Below are 20,075 nucleotides of genomic sequence, written 5' to 3' on the forward strand. Positions count from 1 at the left end.
TTACGTTTTATATGTTAGTGGAAAAAATAGGCAAATAACAGAAAACTAAATACAACTTGTATTACGTGCTACAAAGAAAAGAAATGGAGAATAAGGAGAATTGAGATAAGGAGATCATGGAAGTCCTCTTTGAAAAGTATGAGAGGCCAGGCGCGGTGGCTCACGCCTGTAATCCCAGCACTTTGGGAGGCCGAGGCGGGTGGATCACAAGTTCAGGAGATTGAGACCATCCTGGTGAACACGGTGAAACCCCGTTTCTACTAAAAATACAAAAAATTAGCTGGGTGTGGTGGCGGGCACCTGTAGTCCCAGCTACTTGAGAGGCTGAGGCAGGAGAATGGTGTGAACTGGGAGGCGGAGGTTGCAGTGAGCCGAGCTCGCACCACTGCACTCCAGCCTGGGCGACAGAGCCAAACTTTGTCTCAAAAAAAAAAAAAAAGAAAAAAGAAAAGTATGAGAACTAAAGGACAGGAAGGAACAAACCATACAACAAGAGGGAAGAAAAGTATTTTAGACAGGGGAAAAAGAATGCAGAAAGAGTTTGGGAGAGAGTTTGGTTTGAAAATAGTATTTTGATCGAGTCTGTTAAGCAGAAAGATAAATGTTGGGAGAAAGATTGGAGAGAATAGCAAATGACAGCTCAGATGGGGTCTCATAGGCCATGGTAAAGGAATGTAAGGGAATGCCACCAATAAGTTGTAGGTAGAAGACAGCTTCTGAGATTTGTATGCTAAGTATATCATTACGATCACTCTTTTATGAGAGAAAAGCTAAATGGCAAGAGTAGAATTGGAGACATCACTAACTAAAACAGGAGTTGGCAGCTTGGATATAGGTGGTTAGTAATGAAGCTGGAGAGAAATAGTAGATTCAAGACATATTTTGGAGAAAGCACCAACAGATCTGCTGATAGATTTGGAGAGCAAGAGAAGGTGGGGAAAAAACAAATGATTCCCGGGTTTTTGGCTTGAGCAACTATAAGGATGAATATAAGATTTCATAAAATGGAAAGACTGGGTATGAGAGGGAAGGTTTTGGGGAAAATCGATATAAAATGTCCAAATCACGAAGAAGACCAACATTCATGGGTCAAATAAATAGAAGAGGAAGGATGAAGAAAGAAGATTATGAAGGAATAAATAGTAAGTTTAAGAAAAAAAGCTACAAGAGACTGGCATCAAGAGAAAAGGAGAGAAAAGCATTTCAAGGCAGGAGTAGTGAAGAATGTTGAATGATGCTAAGAAGACAGATAAGAAAATAATTAAAAAGTTTCCACTATACTTGACATGGGTATCATCTGAATCTCAACAACAGCAGTTTTAATGGGTGTAACTGGGTCAGAAAGTTATATGCTAAGTAAGTATGAAAGGGAAATAAGGCAGTAGAAAGCACATGTGTCTATAGTTTTGAAAAGCTGAATGTGAATGGGAAAAATGGGATAGCAGCTGGAAAAAATTTCAGGGTCAAAGCAGGGGTTTGGGATGGGAGATACTAAAGCACATTTCCGTCTTGATGTGAAGGATTCAACAGAGAGAAAGAGAACTGAAAACATAGGGGAGAGTAGAGAAGAAAAGAAAGAATGCGATTCAGAGTAGCACTCGAGAAAATGGTCTTTGATAGAAAGACTCTTCCTCCATTATAACAGGAGGGAATAAGCCAGGAACAAATGTAATTGATCTGTAACTTTAAATTGGGATGATGAAAAAGTTTTGTCTGATTCTGTCTTTCTCAGTGACTTACAAGGTGAGGTCATCAATTAAGAGTGAGGATAGGATGGAAGGGGAGATGCGAGAAATTTGAAAAAAAGGTTGTAAAACCTTGGAAGACCAACAAAGAAACATAGCAGGGAGAGTGGGACTTCTGAAACAGCTAAGTAAACAGCTTGGTAAGTCCTTTCTCCAAAAAGCAACAATAAAATTGAACAAAGCTGTACAAAACAATCAATGGTTGACCCATGCATATAACACATAGAGAAGTATTTATTTAAAAAAATCTATGGGATTTGATCTGGGTAAAACAGTGAGAACTTGTCAGGAGCTGTTCCCATTCTACCCCAATATCTGTGGTGTAGGTGTTCCACCAGCGTCAGCAGGGCAGGCTGTAAAGACTAGAGTTCTGATGCCCTGCCAGAGGGGATTGTCTTTAAAATTCTAGGCCCATAGGCATTATCAAAAGTAACAGAGATCTCAGGAGCAAACAATTAGGGAAGGTAACATCTCAACTACTTTGAAGTTGTGATATTGACTGGGTGTAAGGGCAGACCCTAGACATTTAACAAAAAGATTCAGAAACAAGACAGCTAAAGAAGGCCTTGCTAACCAACAATCCTATATCCAGCGAAACTCTCCTTCAAAATATAGAAGTGAAATAAAGATATTCCTAGATAAATGAAGTGCTTAATAAATATTTGTTGAATATATGAATAAATAAATCACTCAAAAAAGGGCAGTGAGGAACAGGGAGACACAAACTCCCTTCATTACCCTTAAGCATGTATGATATGAGAAAAATAAAAGCCATAGCTTAGTAGGCCTGGGAGACTTTTGTCACTAGAGAACAGTTAGAATTAGATGTCAATTTGTGCAGGAGAACGTCTGGAAATTGAGAATGTGAGGGATGTGGCTGATGACACAAAAAGTGAAAGATACTGATATAGGCAGTCCTTGTTTCGCACAATATTGCGTGACTATAAAAACGACCATGCATGCAGAAACTATACAGAGCAGTAATAATCAATGGGAAAAATTACAAATGTTTTGTGACCTTTAAAAACATTTGTCAAAACACTAGAAACTCTCACCATCAGTTATAAATGAATAGAAAAAATTTTTAAAATAAACTAATTTTAACATACTGTAATTAAAATATTAGGAATACAAAGAAATAACATGTTTTATTTCTTTGTAAAAAACTTATCAAGAGTAGCTTGAGTAACGATTACCTTTTATCTCTGTAACTTAGGATATGAAGCAAGCATTTCTTCTGTGCCTTAAACAAACTGTCACACTTCTAAGATTTTATCAGCTTCCAACACACTGTTCTTTGCATTTTCAATGCTGTGAATCCCTTCAGTGTAAAGTTTTTTGGCAAGGTCACTATCTCTGAACATCTTCATCATTTTATCACAACTACTTTCTACATTTATAAGTTCACCTTCACTAAATTCCTCTGGCTGTACCTCTAGAGTCTTTCAAATGGCAGCATTGTCAACATACCCACAGTTGGCTATTTGTTCTCTAACTTCACTTATGTTCAACTTGAATGTCACTCTCAGTACTATCACTTTTTTTATGGATGCACTTTCATCTTAGGTGGCCACTTCCCTCTTCTGATTAAATCCAATTTTGTACTCTATCATATGGGTTTATCACAGGAGATGAAACAGAACAACTGCATGCTTTGCTGTGTATGAACTGAGTAACAGGTGCTACATAATCAATCACTGAAAGACTTTAAAAGAACTGGTATGATTGGTCACTGATCAAAAAGTGCATATTTACATAGTGATTTCTAGAACGAAGTGCTAGCAGGGAAGTTTACTCATATTTAACATACTGTGGTAACGAATTTGAACCATGTTGTTGACGGAATAACGTTACTTAACTAAACACTGGTAATTGAAATTTATGCATTTCAGGATAATGAAAGACTGCTGTAGTATAAAAAAAAAAGTATATGGATGATAGATGACCAGAGCACTTTGATTTCTTTTTTTTTTTTTTTTTGAGGCGGAGTCTCGCTCTGTCGCCCGGACTGGAGTGCAGTGGCCGGATCTCAGCTCACTGCAAGCTCCGCCTCCCGGGTTCCCGCCATTCTCCTGCCTCAGCCTCCCGAGTAGCTGGGACTACAGGCGCCCCCCACCTCGCCCGGCTAGTTTTTTTGTATTTTTTTTAGTAGAGACGGGGTTTCACTGTGTTAGCCAGGATGGTCTCGATCTCCTGACCTCGTGATCCGCCCGTCTCGGCCTCCCAAAGTGCTGGGATTACAGGCTTGAGCCACCGCGCCCGGCCAGCACTTTGATTTCTTAATCACCATCAAGTACATTAACATGAGAGTGTTAAGCAAATTATCTTTTATCTTATAAAAATATAATAAAATGCAAAAGTTATTGTTTAAAATGCAAACATCATAATTTACCAAAAAACTGCCTTAAAAACTCTATGAAATATGGTCAAAATATTCTAGGGTATATATTTTTGGAATGTAGCCTGATACTAACGAAAATTTTCTAAACCAAAGTGGGAAAACATTTGGAAGCACCAAAAATTATACTTATTTCTGATATTCTCATTTCTATTTGACTATGAAAATATTGATCTAGATAGCATTTTAATTACCTTAGCTATGAAATAGTCCCAGATACTGAGCTCAGGTGGGATGAACTTTTCTTTAACTGCCAGTGATTCTTGGCTTACTGGTGCTGAGGAAGGGGTCAGTGGGGCAGATTCTCCGCAAGACATTTTTGATGATCTAAAACGTTTGTTCTGTTTTTCTCCTTCTTCAACTAGTGAAGAAACTAATAAAAAGAAAATAAAACGTTACTGAAGTACTATTTTCATTGCATTTATTTCACCTGTGTTTATATACGATCTAAGGTTAACTACAAATAAGCACGCACAAAAAAATAAGATTAAGATTATGAAAGTACACAGCAGGTAAGAAAATAAATAGAGGAAGACAGACATTTTTGTCTAGCAACCTCTGCTTTTTCCTCAGTTTGTCTCTCACTCTCTAAATGCTGACTTATCTGTTGTATGTGAAAGATAAAAGGATGTAATATCCACCCATAAATCAGTCCACAATGTAACTATGAACACGATAGGAAATTTCCAACGTCCTTCTACTTTGCTTTTTTTAAAGATTATCATGGGATATCAGTGTTAATTAAAAGCAACAACTCCCTTCTGAGATTATTCGGTAATCATGTGGCCTTATATCTAAAACTACATTTTTCATTAGAAAATATAAACAAAATTCAGGCACCATAACTACTTAAACTGATTCAAACTTTTGGAAAAGGCTCAGAGATAGAATTTTCTAGTCAATGGAATAATAAAGAAGAAAATAATGCAAACTTCTTTTATTTTGTGAACACTCTACAATAGGCAGTATTTTTTTAGTATATTACCTCAGAATACTAAAGACATTAGCATTAAAAAAGTTATACAAATCTTTAATCAACCTTGAGTTACAAAATGCAAATCACCAGTAGACAATCAAGGATTTTGCAAAGGCATGATCTAATACACAGGCAAACAATTCCACATTAAGGCACACCAATATTCTCCTTTAATGGTTCCAATGAGATTTTACTTACCTTCCAAAGGAAAGAAAATACTTGTGCTGTAATACAGTTTGGTTTTATTGTTTGAAGCGTCTCAGCTTGCAGACACAGCATGCACATGCATTATAACAAGCTATAGTCAAGCTGAGTTTAATATAGTAATTTGGTTATTTCAGAAAAAGGGAAAGATGAATAAAATATTAGTATTCTAGGAGACTACTAAAAAGTGGCATAAAAAGATTACTTAATCTTTAAAATGATTTTAAAAGGAACTGTTTAAACGTGTAAATTTTTTTCTTTGTTCTTACTAACATTTGATAGCCAACAATCAAGTTTCCAGTATTACTGCTGCATACAATAACACACATTCTAAAACTTAAACAGTAGTTTACCAACTTCTCATCAAGCGAAAAGTGAGAACTATAGAGGTATTTTTTTACCTTTCAAAAACTTAACGCTAAGTTTTAAAGTAAATTTATCAATTTATAATTTGGCTTTAACATTACTATTTTGTCTTTTTTAAGAGATGGAGGTCTCCCTATGTTGCCTAGGCTGGATTTAATCCCTGGACTCAAGGGATACCCACAACTCAGACTCCTGAGTGGCTGGGACTACAGGCTGGTGCCACTGCACCTGGCTGTTTTTATGTTATTAAAAAGTATGTAAACCAAGAAGTATAGACAATCTCTGAAAAAAATAAAACGTACAATGTTAAATTAACAGATTTTTGCCAAGATTACTATGTCATAGTTTTCTTTTTTTCTTTTACTGACCCATCGGTAGATAAAAATAGTTTTAAAAGTAAAACATAAGAGAGTTTTTAAAGACAGAAAAGACTTGAAACTACAAGCTGTGAATCCAGTCACGTGACATGAAAATATTAACCACACTGGGAGGAAACATTTAAAATTTACAGACTCAACACCAGGAAGTAGAAAACCACTTATTAAAACACTTTTTGGCTGGGTGTGGTGGCTCACGCCTGTAATCCCAGCACTTTGGGAGGCAGAGGTGGGCAGATAACCTGAGGTCAGGAGTTCGAGACCAGCCTGGCCAACATGGTGAAACCCTGACTTTACTAAAAATACAAAAATGAGCCAGGCGTGGTGGCGTGCGCCTGTAATCCCAGCTACTCAGGAGGCTGAGGCGTGAGTATTGCTTGAACCTGGGAGGGGGAGGTTGCAGTGAGCCAAGATTATGCCTGGGCGACAGAGCAAGACTTCGTCTCAAACCACCACCACCACCACCACCACCACCCCCCCCTTTGCATGAAGCAGGACCAAAGGAAAAAACAATGGCAGTTTTACAGTAATGAGCGGGTATTACTTTAGATGCTTTAACTAAAAGGACCTTAGCGATGTCACCCAGCAAACAAGAAATGACCTATGACTTGTCAATAGGGTAGTCACTCCCTCTTCTTTGTCCTCCAATTGTAGGAAGACTTAAGGCGGTTTTATGCTTGAATCTTGTCAGGTCAGATTGGTTGTGAGGTTGAAGGGCACCAGTTCAAACTACAGCTGCTGGGGTATTCAACTGGTTGTTTTTGAAAATGCTAATAATCAAATATCAAGAACATTTGCCACTCCTTGGGTGAAAACTAACTCTACTGTTCTATTATTATGGGAAAACAGCTATTTTATTAGTAACAGAAGAAAAAAATAGCATTAGGGAGAAATTAAGAGCAACCTGAATATAGAGTTTATGAATTTTAAGAGGTGTAAGGAGGCTGGAAAGTGACTGAAGAAAAACTAAGGCATTCACAGGAAAAACAGAATCATGTCCTGACATAAATTTAAAAAATAAGTTTCAGTTGCTTTCCCAGGAAGTACTTTTTAAAACAAAGTTTCCATGTCAAGACAGTAGACTGTACAGACAAATATACCTTCCTTCCCTTAAGAATCCTTTCCTTACCCTCAGAATATCTGTAATGTGGTTTTCTAAGAAGTATAAAAGTAACTCCCCAAGAACCCAAAACAGAAATGGAGAAATGGTTAACAGGCTACACATAGGAAAGGGGAGGAGCAGAGGAATAAGACAACATTTCTTCCTATAAATTTTTCTGCACTACTAGACTCGTTACCACACATATATATTGCTGTGATTAAAACTAAAATGTAAGGGGAAGGTGAAGTTAATATTTATTTTTCAGTTTATCATTTAAAGTCAGCACAATGAAATTAATATTCTGAACCTAGATTTAAATGTCATTTCTTTAAAAACTAGACTTAGAGTTCAAGACCCACCTGAGCAACAGGATGAAACCTAGTCTCTACAAAAAAACACAAAAATTAGCTGGGCATGGTGGCACATGCCTGTAGTCCCAGCTACTTGGGAGGATCACTTGAGCCCAGGAGATGGAGGGTGCAGTGAGCTGAGACCACACCATTGCACTCCAGCCTGGGCAACAGAACCAGATCCTGTCTCAACAACAAAACAAACAACAAAAAAACTGAACTTAAAGTAACGAGCAGGCCTCATTCTCTACTTCTTAATCTAAGGTATCCATATCCACAGAGCTATTCATGAGTTTGCCAGAGGATACACGAAGCTTCAGGAGAAACATCAGTCTGGACCTTCAAACTGAGCCCCAAAATATGGAAAAGATAAAAGCCATGTAGGTTTAAGGCAAAACAGATTTCAAATTTATTTCTTGCTTTCAGCAAAGCCAATTCAGTCTAAGTCCTCAGTCTCCTAAGAGGTATATATTAACCTTTCTTTATCTTCAGGTAAAATGTGTGAGGACTACAAACGTACATGAACACTAAGTGTAAAACAAATCCTCAAAATTAAATGGAAAACATGATTTTTCCAAGTAAACTTCAAAGATTCCAAAAATAAAAGGATTAAAGAAGCAATTAATTGAAGGTACTTCTTAATCCTCAAAGAATAAGATTAGTGATTGAAAAAAAAAGTCTGGCCAGGCACAGTGGATCATGCCTGTAATCCCAGCACTTTGGGATGCTGAGGCAGGCAGATCACATGAGGCCAGGAGTTTGAGACCAGCCTGGCCAAAATGGCAAAACACCACCTCTACCAAAAATACAAAAATTAGCCAAGTGTCGTGGTGTGCACCTGTACTCCCAGCTGCTTGGGAGGCTGAGGTACAAGAATCACCTGAACCTGGAAGGCAGAGGTTGCAGTGAGCCAAGATCATGCCAGTGCACTCCAGCCTGGCTGACAGAGTGAGACTCGGTCTCAAAAAACAACAACAAAAAAAGTCTGGAATATGATACTATCCAGCTTTCAGAAAGATTGACCCTCAAAGTCTTCCTAGGATCATTACCATACACAGTATCTTGAACATGGCTCCATAAATATCTATAAAAATGAAATAATAAATATCTTAATAGAAAGTGGTGATTGGTCTCCAAACCATAGAGCAAGGCAGTCTCCATGGTAGTTGGTGTACAAAACGATTCACTGGAATATGGAACGAAAATACCACAACTTCTATTTAGATTTATTTTTTGATAAATAGGGGGAAATGGCAGAAGGAGAAGCGAATGAGGTAGTGGAGAAGAAGAAAGGGACAGGGGAAGAAGTAGAGGGAAAGGAGAAGGGACAAGAAGAAAGGAGAGATGGGAGCAGGGGGACAGGAAAGCAGAGGAAAGAAGGGGAAGAAGGAAAGTAGTTAGGAGAAGAAACTAAATTTTGTCAATGTTTAACATCTGGATCAACAGCAGTAGACATAAATATACAAATATTGAGAATTTGGTCAAGCATATTTTATGGATAAGGTAATGTATTCAAAACCCTGAAATCACTGCCCTAGAGTAGTACTTACTTTTCAAACACCCTGAATGCCACAATACGGTTCTGTATATAAGATTTCACCCAAACTCAACAAACTTATTGAAAATGTGAATGGACTATACACCCACAATGGAATATTCAGCCTTAAAAAGGAAGGAAATTCTGTTGTAAGCTACAACATGGATGGACATTATACTAGGTGAAATAAGCTAGTCACAAAAAGACAAAGCACTATATAATTCGACTTATATGAGGTATATAAAGTAATCAAATTCCTGGAAACAGAGTAGAATGGTGATTACCAGGGATTGTACGAAGTGGGCAAACTGTTTAATGGGTATAGTTTCAGATTTGCAAGATGAAAAAGTTCCGGAGATTTGTTTCACCACAATAGACTTACCACTAAACTATATACTTAAAAATGGCTCACTTGGTAAATTTTATATCATGTGTTTTTAGTCGTAATAAAAAAATTAGAATGGAGAAAATATATTCAAGCCATTTTGCTGCAGGACTTAGGACTGCCAGAAATATTAGAAAACTGGGTTGAAGAGAGAGATCACATGATTGGTCTCAGTAAGGTACACAGAAATATTGAATTAAGCAGGGCATGGTGGCTCACACCTGTAATCCCAGCACTTTGGGAGGCTGAGGTGGGAAGATCACTTCAGTTCAGGAGTGCAAGACCAGCCTGGGGTATAGTGAGACCTTGTTTCTACAAAAATAAAACTTAAAAAATTGACTAGGCTAATCAATGATGGCCTGCACCTGTAGTCCCAGCTACCTGGAGCGCTGAGGTGGAAGGATCACTTGAGCCCAAGAGGCCAAGGCTGCAATGAGCTGTGATCGCACCACTGCACTCAGCCTGGGTGACAGAGCAAGACCCTGCCTCAAAAAAAAAAAAAAAAAAAAAGAAGAAGAAGAAGAAGAAGACATGAAGGAGGGAGTCTAGGTCAGATAAATGAATGTTTTATTTCTTATAAGGTTAGTTTCTTCTTTTGTCATCAGGCTTTACTAGTGAAATAAAAGAATAATTACATGTAAAAATCTATATATGTACATTTCTTGGAGTTTCTTTTATCTTCTATGCTTTCTCTACTCTTATATAAAAATTTGCCTTCCTGAGTCATTTGTAAAATTAATGAATAGAATACTTTTTAAACTTTAAATTAAAATTTACATTTTATGGTCTTCAATGAAAAGTCTAACAAAAAAATGTACTCCTGGCCAGGCGTGCTAGCTCACACTTGTAATCCCAGCACTTTAGGAGGCCAAGGCAGGCGGATCACTGGTGGTCAGGAGTTTGAGAACAGCCTGGCCCGTCTCTACCAAAAACTACAAAAATCAGCCGGGTGTGGTGGTGCATGCCTGTAATCCCAGCTAACTGAGAGGCTGAGGTGGGAGAATCACTTGAACTCAGGAGGCGGAGGCTGCAGTGAGCTGAGACCACGCCACTGCACTCTAACCTGGACGACAGAATGAGACTGTCTCAAAAAGAAAAGAATAGAAAAAAAAAGTATTCCCTTCCACAAAATTAGTTACTTTGAAGTTCAGCAGTCTTTTAAAAGTTCCTTATAATAAACCACCAGTTAAATGTTTGGCATATTCAATGATATTTTAAATCACCTATTTTGTTTCATATTTTAATATGCTCAAGTCTTAGCTCTTCTGGTCAAGATATTTTGCCGTTTTGCTTATTTTGCTAAAGGAATGATAGCAATGATGTGATAATCATTGAATACTGAATACAGAACTTTTATTTTTATAAAAATTTTATAAGAAAAAGCAAAACATGGATTTTCTGATCTGTTTTAGCATAATAAGTCAGAAATAAACCTTACGTCTAGAATATCATTAGCAATCTCATAGTAAAAAATATATGACATGCTTACCACAAATAAAATATTTATTTTATATTTCTATTCCTCAACTTGGAGACATAAAAAAATCATTACTATGAATTTATTAAGATAGATAATTCACAGTTCATATAAATGCAAGTATCACAAAACACAATAAAATTTCTTAAAAATGTTTTATTTATAATATAGAATAAAAAGCAAAAGTATGGATTTCTAACTGTTAGCAGAAAAAGTAATTTTTGGAAAATTGCTATTGCTTAGTTGGTTATCTTCTTTAAAAATCGACCATAATAACAAAATAATTCAGAGCTCCATGAACATATACCTGCACTACAGTTTTAGTTAATTAGAAAAATCAAACTCTTCCATAATATATAAAGTGGAATTCACAAAAAAATTTGATTAAAAATTAATTCATGTACATTAACATTTTTGTTAAGAATTCTGACCTGCCAGACTAGAATCTAATAAAAATCTATCATTTTCTTCAGTTATGAAGCTTAAGTTATCTTTAAATATTATGTTATTACAAGAATATGTTAAGTATATAATAGCTATATAGAATGAAATATAATCTAGTTCATGAGGCCATCATTGTAAAGAAAATTTAAATCCAAATTTATAACAGAACAAGGAAAACAAATGATGGCTTTCAAATTCCTCTCATAATACAGTACCGAAACTTATGGAACACTTTTTAGAAAACATGTTTAAGGGTATTTCGTCTTCAATATACAATGTATTTCAACATACATGTATCTCATCTTCAATATACAATGCTTTGACACAGGTTTGAGTAGTCAGGAAGATGAAATATTCTAGATTTATCAGCTTTCACTGGCCAAATTTAAAAGATAAAAAATTTTAAATATACATTAATTTTAACCGGATTCAAGTCGACTTTCCTAAAATACATTGTTTTATTCCCTTGGTCAACAATGTATATTGAACATTACTTAATGCAATTAGACTCTTGGGACATCATAATTACGATTAGCAGCAATCCAAACACACAGAACTGCTTACCTACAACCTAAAATTTATCAGGTTGCTGTCCTGCCTCGGCAAGTTTTCAGGGCAACATAATAATGCCTTTGAAAAACTGAGATTTCTGAACTTTATATTAAAAGCCAATGCTGCTAGTAGTTCCTTGTCTTGGTGGACTTTCTGTTCTGAAATTTTCTCTCTCTAGTTTTCAGTGGATCCCTACTCCATAGGACCTTCGCTTCTTTCCCTTTCTCTTTCTTCTTGCTCCTTTTCTTTTTTGAGATGGAGTCTCGCTCTGTTGCCCAGGCTGGAGTGCAGTGGCACAATCTCAGCTTACTGCAACCTCCACCTCCCAGGTTCAAGCGATTCTCCTGCCTCAGCCTCCCCAGCAGCTCGATCTATAGGCGTGCGCCACCACACCCAGCTAATTTTTGTAGAGACAGTGTTTCACCTTGTTGGTCAGGCTGGTCTCAAACTCCTGACCTAGGTGACCTGCCCACCTAGGCCTCCCAGAATGCTGGGATTACAGGTGTGAGCCACCACACCCAGCCTTCCTGCTCCTTTTCCAATTAGATCGGCTTTGAAACCAGCAGGCCTTTAGTTTTCATTATTCAGTGAATATATTCCTTTTTTTCTGGTTAGCAAATGGACAAATTGTACCATTCATGTTTTCTTTAAGTACTCCTTCAGTTACTTCCATGATTGTATTTAGAATACTTTCTGGGTACTCAAGGACAGATGAGCACCATATAACCTAGATATGACTCTATCTAGCACTACCACTAAGTGAACAATATATTTTCAGTATTCCTTATTATTGATTGAGGCTAAACATATAGATGCAGATAATTTTAGGTCACTTTATTTTTTACTTGGGGTTAAATAAGTGGTAGGATACAGCTTATGAAGGACTTATAATGGCTCCCCAAAATAATTTATGTAATGGTATTTTTGCCTACAACCAACAACTAGACGGGTTAATAAGATTGATGCAAAAGTAACTGTGGTTTTTGCCATTGCTTTTGCACCAACCTTATACAAAGATCAACCTGGACTTTCAGTCAGGTTCTTTACATACATCTGTGCTCAGAAAAATGGAAGAAATTGAGACCTGATGGCTAGTTAGTAAGAACGTATTTTTCGTTTTCTTTTTATGGATATCTGGACATTTCTTAGCAATAATTTACCCCTTTTTTAACATTTTACATCAACAAGATCAGAGTCTTAACAAATGAATTTTTCTCAGAACATATTAAAAACATGGTCAAAATTAATTTACCAATTTTTAATTTAAAATTAAACTCAACAGAGCTGTGGATCTTACTTCCCTCGACTTTGAAAGTTTTTCCTTAATTGAATTCAGATATCTCAAGTATAAATACAGTCCAAGGCAAATTTCATGTGAAATTAGTCTTTTAAAAAAATCTATACCAAAAGCACAATAAACAACTTTTTAAAAAACAGAAAAGGAATGTTACAAAAACTAAAAATACTTAATATTTTAATAAGCAAAGGTAAATCTGGCAAATAAGGTAAATTTGCATATGAAATCTGACGTGCATAAGAAGAAAAAGAAGAAGTAAATAAGTTTAATTTAAGGCAAATGGCAGGGACCAGAGAGATAAAACAGTCATCAAAGTAGTAAGTGAAGTGTGATAGGTGGATGAGTACTAGGCAGGATGGTATCAGGCTTCTGGAGAAGTCATGTTAGCTTTCTACATATTCAGTATTTTACAACAGCAAAAACTGTATTAGCCCCTAGATTTGTTCAAGGAAGCTAAGGGCCACGGCAGGGAAGATTATAAATTATCCCTCTGATGCCACTTATACTATTTCATAAGTACAATTTGTGGTTAGGTCAAATACTTTAAGAGACTCACGGTGAACTCTATGTCCCCAAGCATTAACTGTAGTTGTTTAAGAACAACCTGAAATTCCTTTAACAGGGAAGGCAAATATTCTATTCCAAATAGAGCAATAAAAAAGTGCTTCTACTTGTAAAGCAGGGGTTGGCAAATTGCAATCCAACAGATAAATAATGTTTTATTAGAACACAGCTATACTCATCTGTTTACAAATGGTCTATGGCTGCTTTTGTGCTACAAGGGCAGACCTAAATAGTTGTGAGATACCAAATGGACTCCAAAACCTAAAATATATATTTGCTTTTTTACAGAAAAAGCTGATCGAACTCTGCTCTAAGTTATAAACTGAATTTGCCTCATGGTAAGTATTATTCATAAAGGAATTCCTGCCTGTTTTTTCTTGGTGGAAGAAAGAGGCAGGACCCAGACTAGAAAGTATGAGAGTCCTAGGTAACTGAAGAAACAATTTCAATTAAGGAGAGGAAGTAAAAGCTAGGCCATCATGATTTTTTGCTATATAGTCATGCAGGGCCACAGCTTAGTGGAAACTGCTTTTGAAAAGTATAATATATGCCAACATTGCTACTAATAACTTTTAAATATTTTAACAAGATAATAACTTTTCTAACTTCCTTTTAATATAGCTTCATTCAAAGAATATTGATCAATCATGGTATAGATTTTGGCAATAATTTTCTCCTAAATAATGAAGCCAAATTCAAGTTTTTCTTATTCTCTCATGTCCCTCACCAACTGCTTGACCTCCCAAAACATAAATATCCAAGCCCACATACACCTATATGTCCAAGCATATGTTCAGTGTAAATGTCAGGGAAGAAGTGAATGAAAATTCATAAAGAGATAAATAATCTTGCTGAACTTCTGTCTTAAATGTATGCATAGGGCTTTTTTTTGGAAAAACATTTAACATTTTCAATTTATTCAACATCAGTATAGAATGAAATAAGTTTTCAGGTACTATATATTAAAAATAAACCTACTCCTCATGCCCTCCACAACTGAAAAACCAAGATTATCACACATGGGCTGACACATGAAAACAAATACAGTTTTAACATTAGAAAGTTTTTAAAAGGGGATATAATTGTTTAAAATATTTACTTTTCACTTAGAATAAAATATTAACTTTTCATCACTTAAATCACTTAAATATTCACTTAAAATATTTACTTTTCATCATGAACACTTAGAAATCCAAAAACTCTAATGGCCGGAATCATATTATGCAAATCATAAAGCAGCCTAATTTGAAATGTTTTTCTAGCCATTTCAAGCCATAGTCTGATTTTCTATGATTAGCACTGACAGTGTTTCATTTTTACACACTTTAAAATGTTCAAGTCTAAAGGTTAGAAATATAAAAAACAAAGAATTTAAAAGCAGAATAAAATAGCAGAGATAGTTTTCTAAACTGCTAATCATTGTTTTAAATCAAAACTATGGCTTGATCAAAGGAAACTTCTCAATTTTCTATAAATGCCAAACAAAATAAAACTGGCCCACTGTACCCCAGCCCCTCAAAACAACACAAAGCAAGCTGAATGATAAAAGCCTATTTCTAAAGCTCGTATCTTGCCTGCAAGACTGGGAGGGCTATGAGAACTGATGGCTGAGAGAGCTTTGGAAAAGCCCACACATTCCATGGAGAATACCACTACCTGGTGGGGGCTAGGCACAGCAAAGTGCCTTCCTGCCAAAGAAAGAAGAAAGAATCTGTATTTGGGATAGAACAAAAACCAATATTACAGTGTGTTTCAAAACAGATGAAAGTTTCAATAGTAAAATATTTAATAAATTTACATAAGATCATCGTTCTAACTGTTGGTATAGGAATATCTTAAAGATTAAAAGCTGCACCAGTAACTTTAATATTGTATTTTCACCATATATTTGTTCATGCTTTCACAAATGGTCTGTAACAAGAACTTTCTATAGCTAAATTAAAATGTAATTACATTTGAGAATGATATCATTCAGATAAATAAAGCTTCAGTCTTAAAAAAATTTTTTTAAACTCACCAGGTAAAGCTTTTGAATGTGTCTGTTCTTTGCTAGGAACATGTGCACCTCCACCAAATACAGCGGACCACATTTTTTCATTTAGAGGATGGGCCACAATCCGAAAGAGCTCATTACTTGAATGTGTGGCCAGGCCATGGATGAAGAGACTAAGATACACTGCTGTGAGAATTTCACAGAGCAAGACTGTAAGCCCTGACTGGGCTTCCTCGCCAGAAGAATTCAAAAGTCGAATTAGACAAGTTATTCCTAGAACAACAAACAAACATAGCTGTCACTGACCATAAATTTTTAAAATTAAAAATTAACCATATTTTTCTAATTTTAGGAAAAAATGTATTGTATCAGGATTTAATACTGTATTTTCTTCCCTAGATTCATAGAATAGTAGCGGTTATTACAGTTAATGCACAAATGGGCTATTTGAGAGAAACATTAAAAATCTTTAACATTAAACATTAAAATCTTTAATGACTAAAATCTGATAGATAAAATTTCATAGACATGGTTTTCCAGTATGACAAAAGCAAAATGATTTAAAAAATGGTATTACAAAACATTTGAGTCATATTAGTATAACGATCAAGGGAATACTAATGTTAAGTAACTGCATAATTCAGAATGAGTGGTGAATACTGAACTGGTATCAATTCTAACAATATTTAACAATGATTATTATGTGGCAAAACTAAAATCGTCTTTTTACTTATCTAAGATTATAAACAAGACTAAGAAAAAAATGATCTACACATAAAAATTATACCTGGCCATTGAGCTGGTGATGTATTGGGAGTTATTGCTTCATCTAAGCTTCCTGTTTTCAAAGAATGTCGATGAGGAAGCAGTACTGTCTGATATACCATTCCAGTAAACTGATTTGTTTGAAATGAACTAAGAGAAGAAAACAATATTTAAATCTATAAACTGTATATAATAATTTCATGTTTCAGATCTAATTTCAAGACTATCAATTTCTGTTTATTGATTATACTGCTAGTACATCTAAGTAGTATACTGTACAGTCTAGTGCTATATGAAAACAAAGTATTCTTTAAGTGTAAATACACACATTTTCTAAATTAAAACACATTTTAAGAGATAGAGTAAGTACAAACGAGAAAACTAAATCGCTATGTACCACAAGTAGCAAGCTTACATATTTGACTTAAAAACATAGTTATCTGGTTGAAAATGAAGTCATTTTAGGCTCCCTTTTATGTATAATGGCTAGTCTACCCTACATCAGGCACTGTAGCAGGTACTAGGTATATAAGGAATAACAATGTTTCTGTCCCCATAAAACTTACTCTAATAGAGGAACAAAACACAAATAATGTTATCATACTGCTCTTAAAAGATGAAACCTATGCATACGATGCTATCAAGGCAAAATAAAGGAGTATTTCACACAATTTGAGAATTCAGAATAAGCTTCCCCAAGTAAAAGATGCAAAGCGAAGACTAACAGATGAATGAACAAAAAAACTTGCAGCTTGACATAAACTCTGAAATAATTCTGACAGAAAATGGTATAAGGAATTATGTTAAGTCCTTTAGAAATGCCTACATCAAACATTAAGTACATGAATATAATACTTAAATATAGTACATTTATTGGTGTAAATGTGTTATGATTGGCAAATCTCATTCGTTATAACATTGTGATGCCTTTGTAGTTTCTCTTTACTTTCCAGTTTCAAGATGGCAGAGGAACAACAAAAAAAACCTCCCTCATTCCTATAGAAATCATAGATAGGAAAGATAAAACGAAGTTAATGAAAATAAAGCCTAAATAATAAGCAAGTGAATTACTGAAGGATCAGGGTTAACGAAATCAAGTTGAAGCTACCTTGGGAAATACAAAACCAGAGTGGTAAGTAAGGTTACCCACAGAAAATTCAAAAACATAAAATTGACAGACAACCAAAAATCAATAAGGAAGGCTGACACCATGTAAGAAATAACAAACTCAACAAAAGATCTTCACCTGAGAAACCCAATTTATCAGTAAATTAAAGTACTTCATACTCAAAAAATTTTTTAAATCAAGAAATGTTATAGAAACAGAAGCAACTATTAAATTCAATGAGATCTTGAAAACAAAAAACAGTATTTCTAAAATATAAATTCTTGCTAAATAAGACAGGACATTGCTGAATAATGAATCTGTGTTTGGAAAATGAAGCTAGAATTTCTCCTGAAATGAAACAAAAAGAGATAAAGAAAAAGAACATAGGATGGGAAAGTTAAAACAACATTAAGAAATGACCCAGAAGTTGCAATATCTGTTTAACAGGAAAGATAGAAAAGAGATGAGACAATATTTGAAGAAAGAGAGTATTTCAAAGAACTAAAGATAGATATAGAAAGACCCCAAAGGGTAACAAACTATTTTTTTAAAGCCTAGATAAATTACAGTAAAACTTTATAACATAAAGAGAAATACAGAGAAATATCCTATACATCAATTATTTGGTAAAATTTTCTCAATTCCAAGTTACTCCCTCCCCTGTGCTCCCTGAGCCTTTCACTATTTACCGTTTTATTGTAGTTACCATTTTAGTACTATGCCATATTACATACATATCATTTATCAGCTCACATGTTTGTCTCTAACTAGACTGACCCTAAGAAATAGACCTTATTTTATTATTTGCGTTAAAATTCTCAGTGCCAATCACAATGTCTGACATAAGGCAGTGATCAGTAATAGGCTGCTAAATAAGTTATACTGAATAAAAGTTTGAGATTCATTTGCCATAAAAATTTCAAAGATGAACAAAAAGTACTCAAAACTTCAACCATATGCTTTTTGCATTATTTAAAATAGACTGTTTTATATAGTTCTAAACCACTAACATACAAAATATGAAACCTCATTGCTTACTGTAAGCATTCTTAAATTTCATAAAAAGATAGTTACCTGTAGTTATGACTACCACAAAGGCACTGATAAATACAAGCAGAAAGTGAGGCTGCTAAAGTATGCATTACATATACCTGGAAAACAAAAACAAAATTACTTTAAGTATAACCTTTTTAAAGTACAGATTTTTTTTTTCAAGACCTACTATAATCAGCATTTTTAAAAGAATGAAAAAATTTTTGATTCTTTGCCTTCATAAACTATTTCCATTTTTTCTATAACACTCATTTTTATCTACATGAGTCTCACTACAGAAAATTTAAACAAAACACACTGAAGCCTTTAGCAGAAATTATAAAACACACATTTGCTACCTAATTTCTTTTTCTAGAGCAAAGGGGAACAGATGTCAGCTCTCCAGTAGAGCATGAACCATGTATTAAAGTAAGCCCTCCAACACTCAATCTGCTTTTTCCTCAAAGAAAATATGAAGAGACAGTCTGATAACTGACAGTTCACCAATGGACAGGTCACTGAAGAATATGCTACCACATATCCTAGTTATCTTAGAAAACAATTTGAAGAGAGTGAAACTAGAGAAAAGAGAAAGGATATAAGGTATGAAAGGCAGTAACTGAAAGGCAGTGAAGTCAGGCATTTGTTTTAAGGAAGAGAAGACTCTAAATATGGCATGGCAAGGGCCGTAACATTAGGTAGAACTGAGGATGAAGGAGAAGTTTCAGCTAGGTAAGAAAGCAAACTAGACTAGAATATTCTGATTGTGAAGTACGCCAGTCTTTTTGTAGATAAAAATGGAGAATGACAGATCAAATCTAATTGCGAAATTTTCCTTGAAATGTCAATAAAACGTGGTATGAATTGAAAGATACTATAAAATTGAAGATAACAAAAACTATGCATGGGACTTGCAAAAATCATCACAATATTTTGCAGCTTCTGCATGAGAGAATTGGACCTACTTCTCCACTCACTGTATCTGAGCTGGGCTTGACTTGTTCGACCAAGAGGACCCAACAGAAGTAAAGTGTGAGTTCTGAATCTACACCTCAAAAGGCCTTGCAAATTATATTCTTGCTGCTCTTGAACCCCTGAAACCATCATGTGAAAAAAATCTAGGTGTGACTGGGCCATGGGGTGCACAGACATTGGATCGAACGTTATTTTGGGTGTCTGTGAGATGTTTTCAGGTGAGACAAACACTTGAATCAGACTGATTAAAGCAGATTGTGCTCTGTAATGTGAGTAGACTCAACTGACAAGACCTGAAAAGAACAAAAAGGCTGAGTAACTCGCGTCTAACTGCACTGAGCTGGGACATTGCTTTTCCTGTCTTCAGACTTGAACTAAAACATCAACTCTTTTTGGGTCTTCAGCCTGCTGACTTTCTGACCTGAACT

The 20,075-nt window shown here is 35.3% G+C and overlaps 1 protein-coding gene across 5 annotated transcripts in view; it reads right to left on the reverse strand.

The window, feature by feature from the left end:
- Positions 1-20,075, reverse strand: part of DMXL1 (Dmx like 1) — a 178,854-nt gene that overhangs the window by 54,420 nt on the left and 104,359 nt on the right. For all 5 annotated transcript variants that reach the window (XR_004430118.1, XM_033181474.1, XM_033181471.1 and 2 more), the window contains 4 exons: positions 18,715-18,791; positions 16,555-16,682; positions 15,792-16,040; positions 4,338-4,516 (listed from right to left, as the gene is read on the reverse strand). Coding sequence is in view for 4 of the 5 variants with exons in the window: in XM_033181474.1 (XP_033037365.1) it covers positions 4,338-4,516; positions 15,792-16,040; positions 16,555-16,682; positions 18,715-18,791 (633 nt within the window). In the remaining variant the exon portion in view is untranslated. The remainder of the gene's footprint in view (positions 1-4,337; positions 4,517-15,791; positions 16,041-16,554; positions 16,683-18,714; positions 18,792-20,075) is intronic.

The sequence above is a fragment of the Trachypithecus francoisi genome, unplaced genomic scaffold (genome assembly GCF_009764315.1).
Source record: "Trachypithecus francoisi isolate TF-2019V2 unplaced genomic scaffold, Tfra_2.0 Lachesis_group2, whole genome shotgun sequence".
Classification (NCBI taxonomy): Eukaryota; Metazoa; Chordata; class Mammalia; order Primates; family Cercopithecidae; genus Trachypithecus; species Trachypithecus francoisi.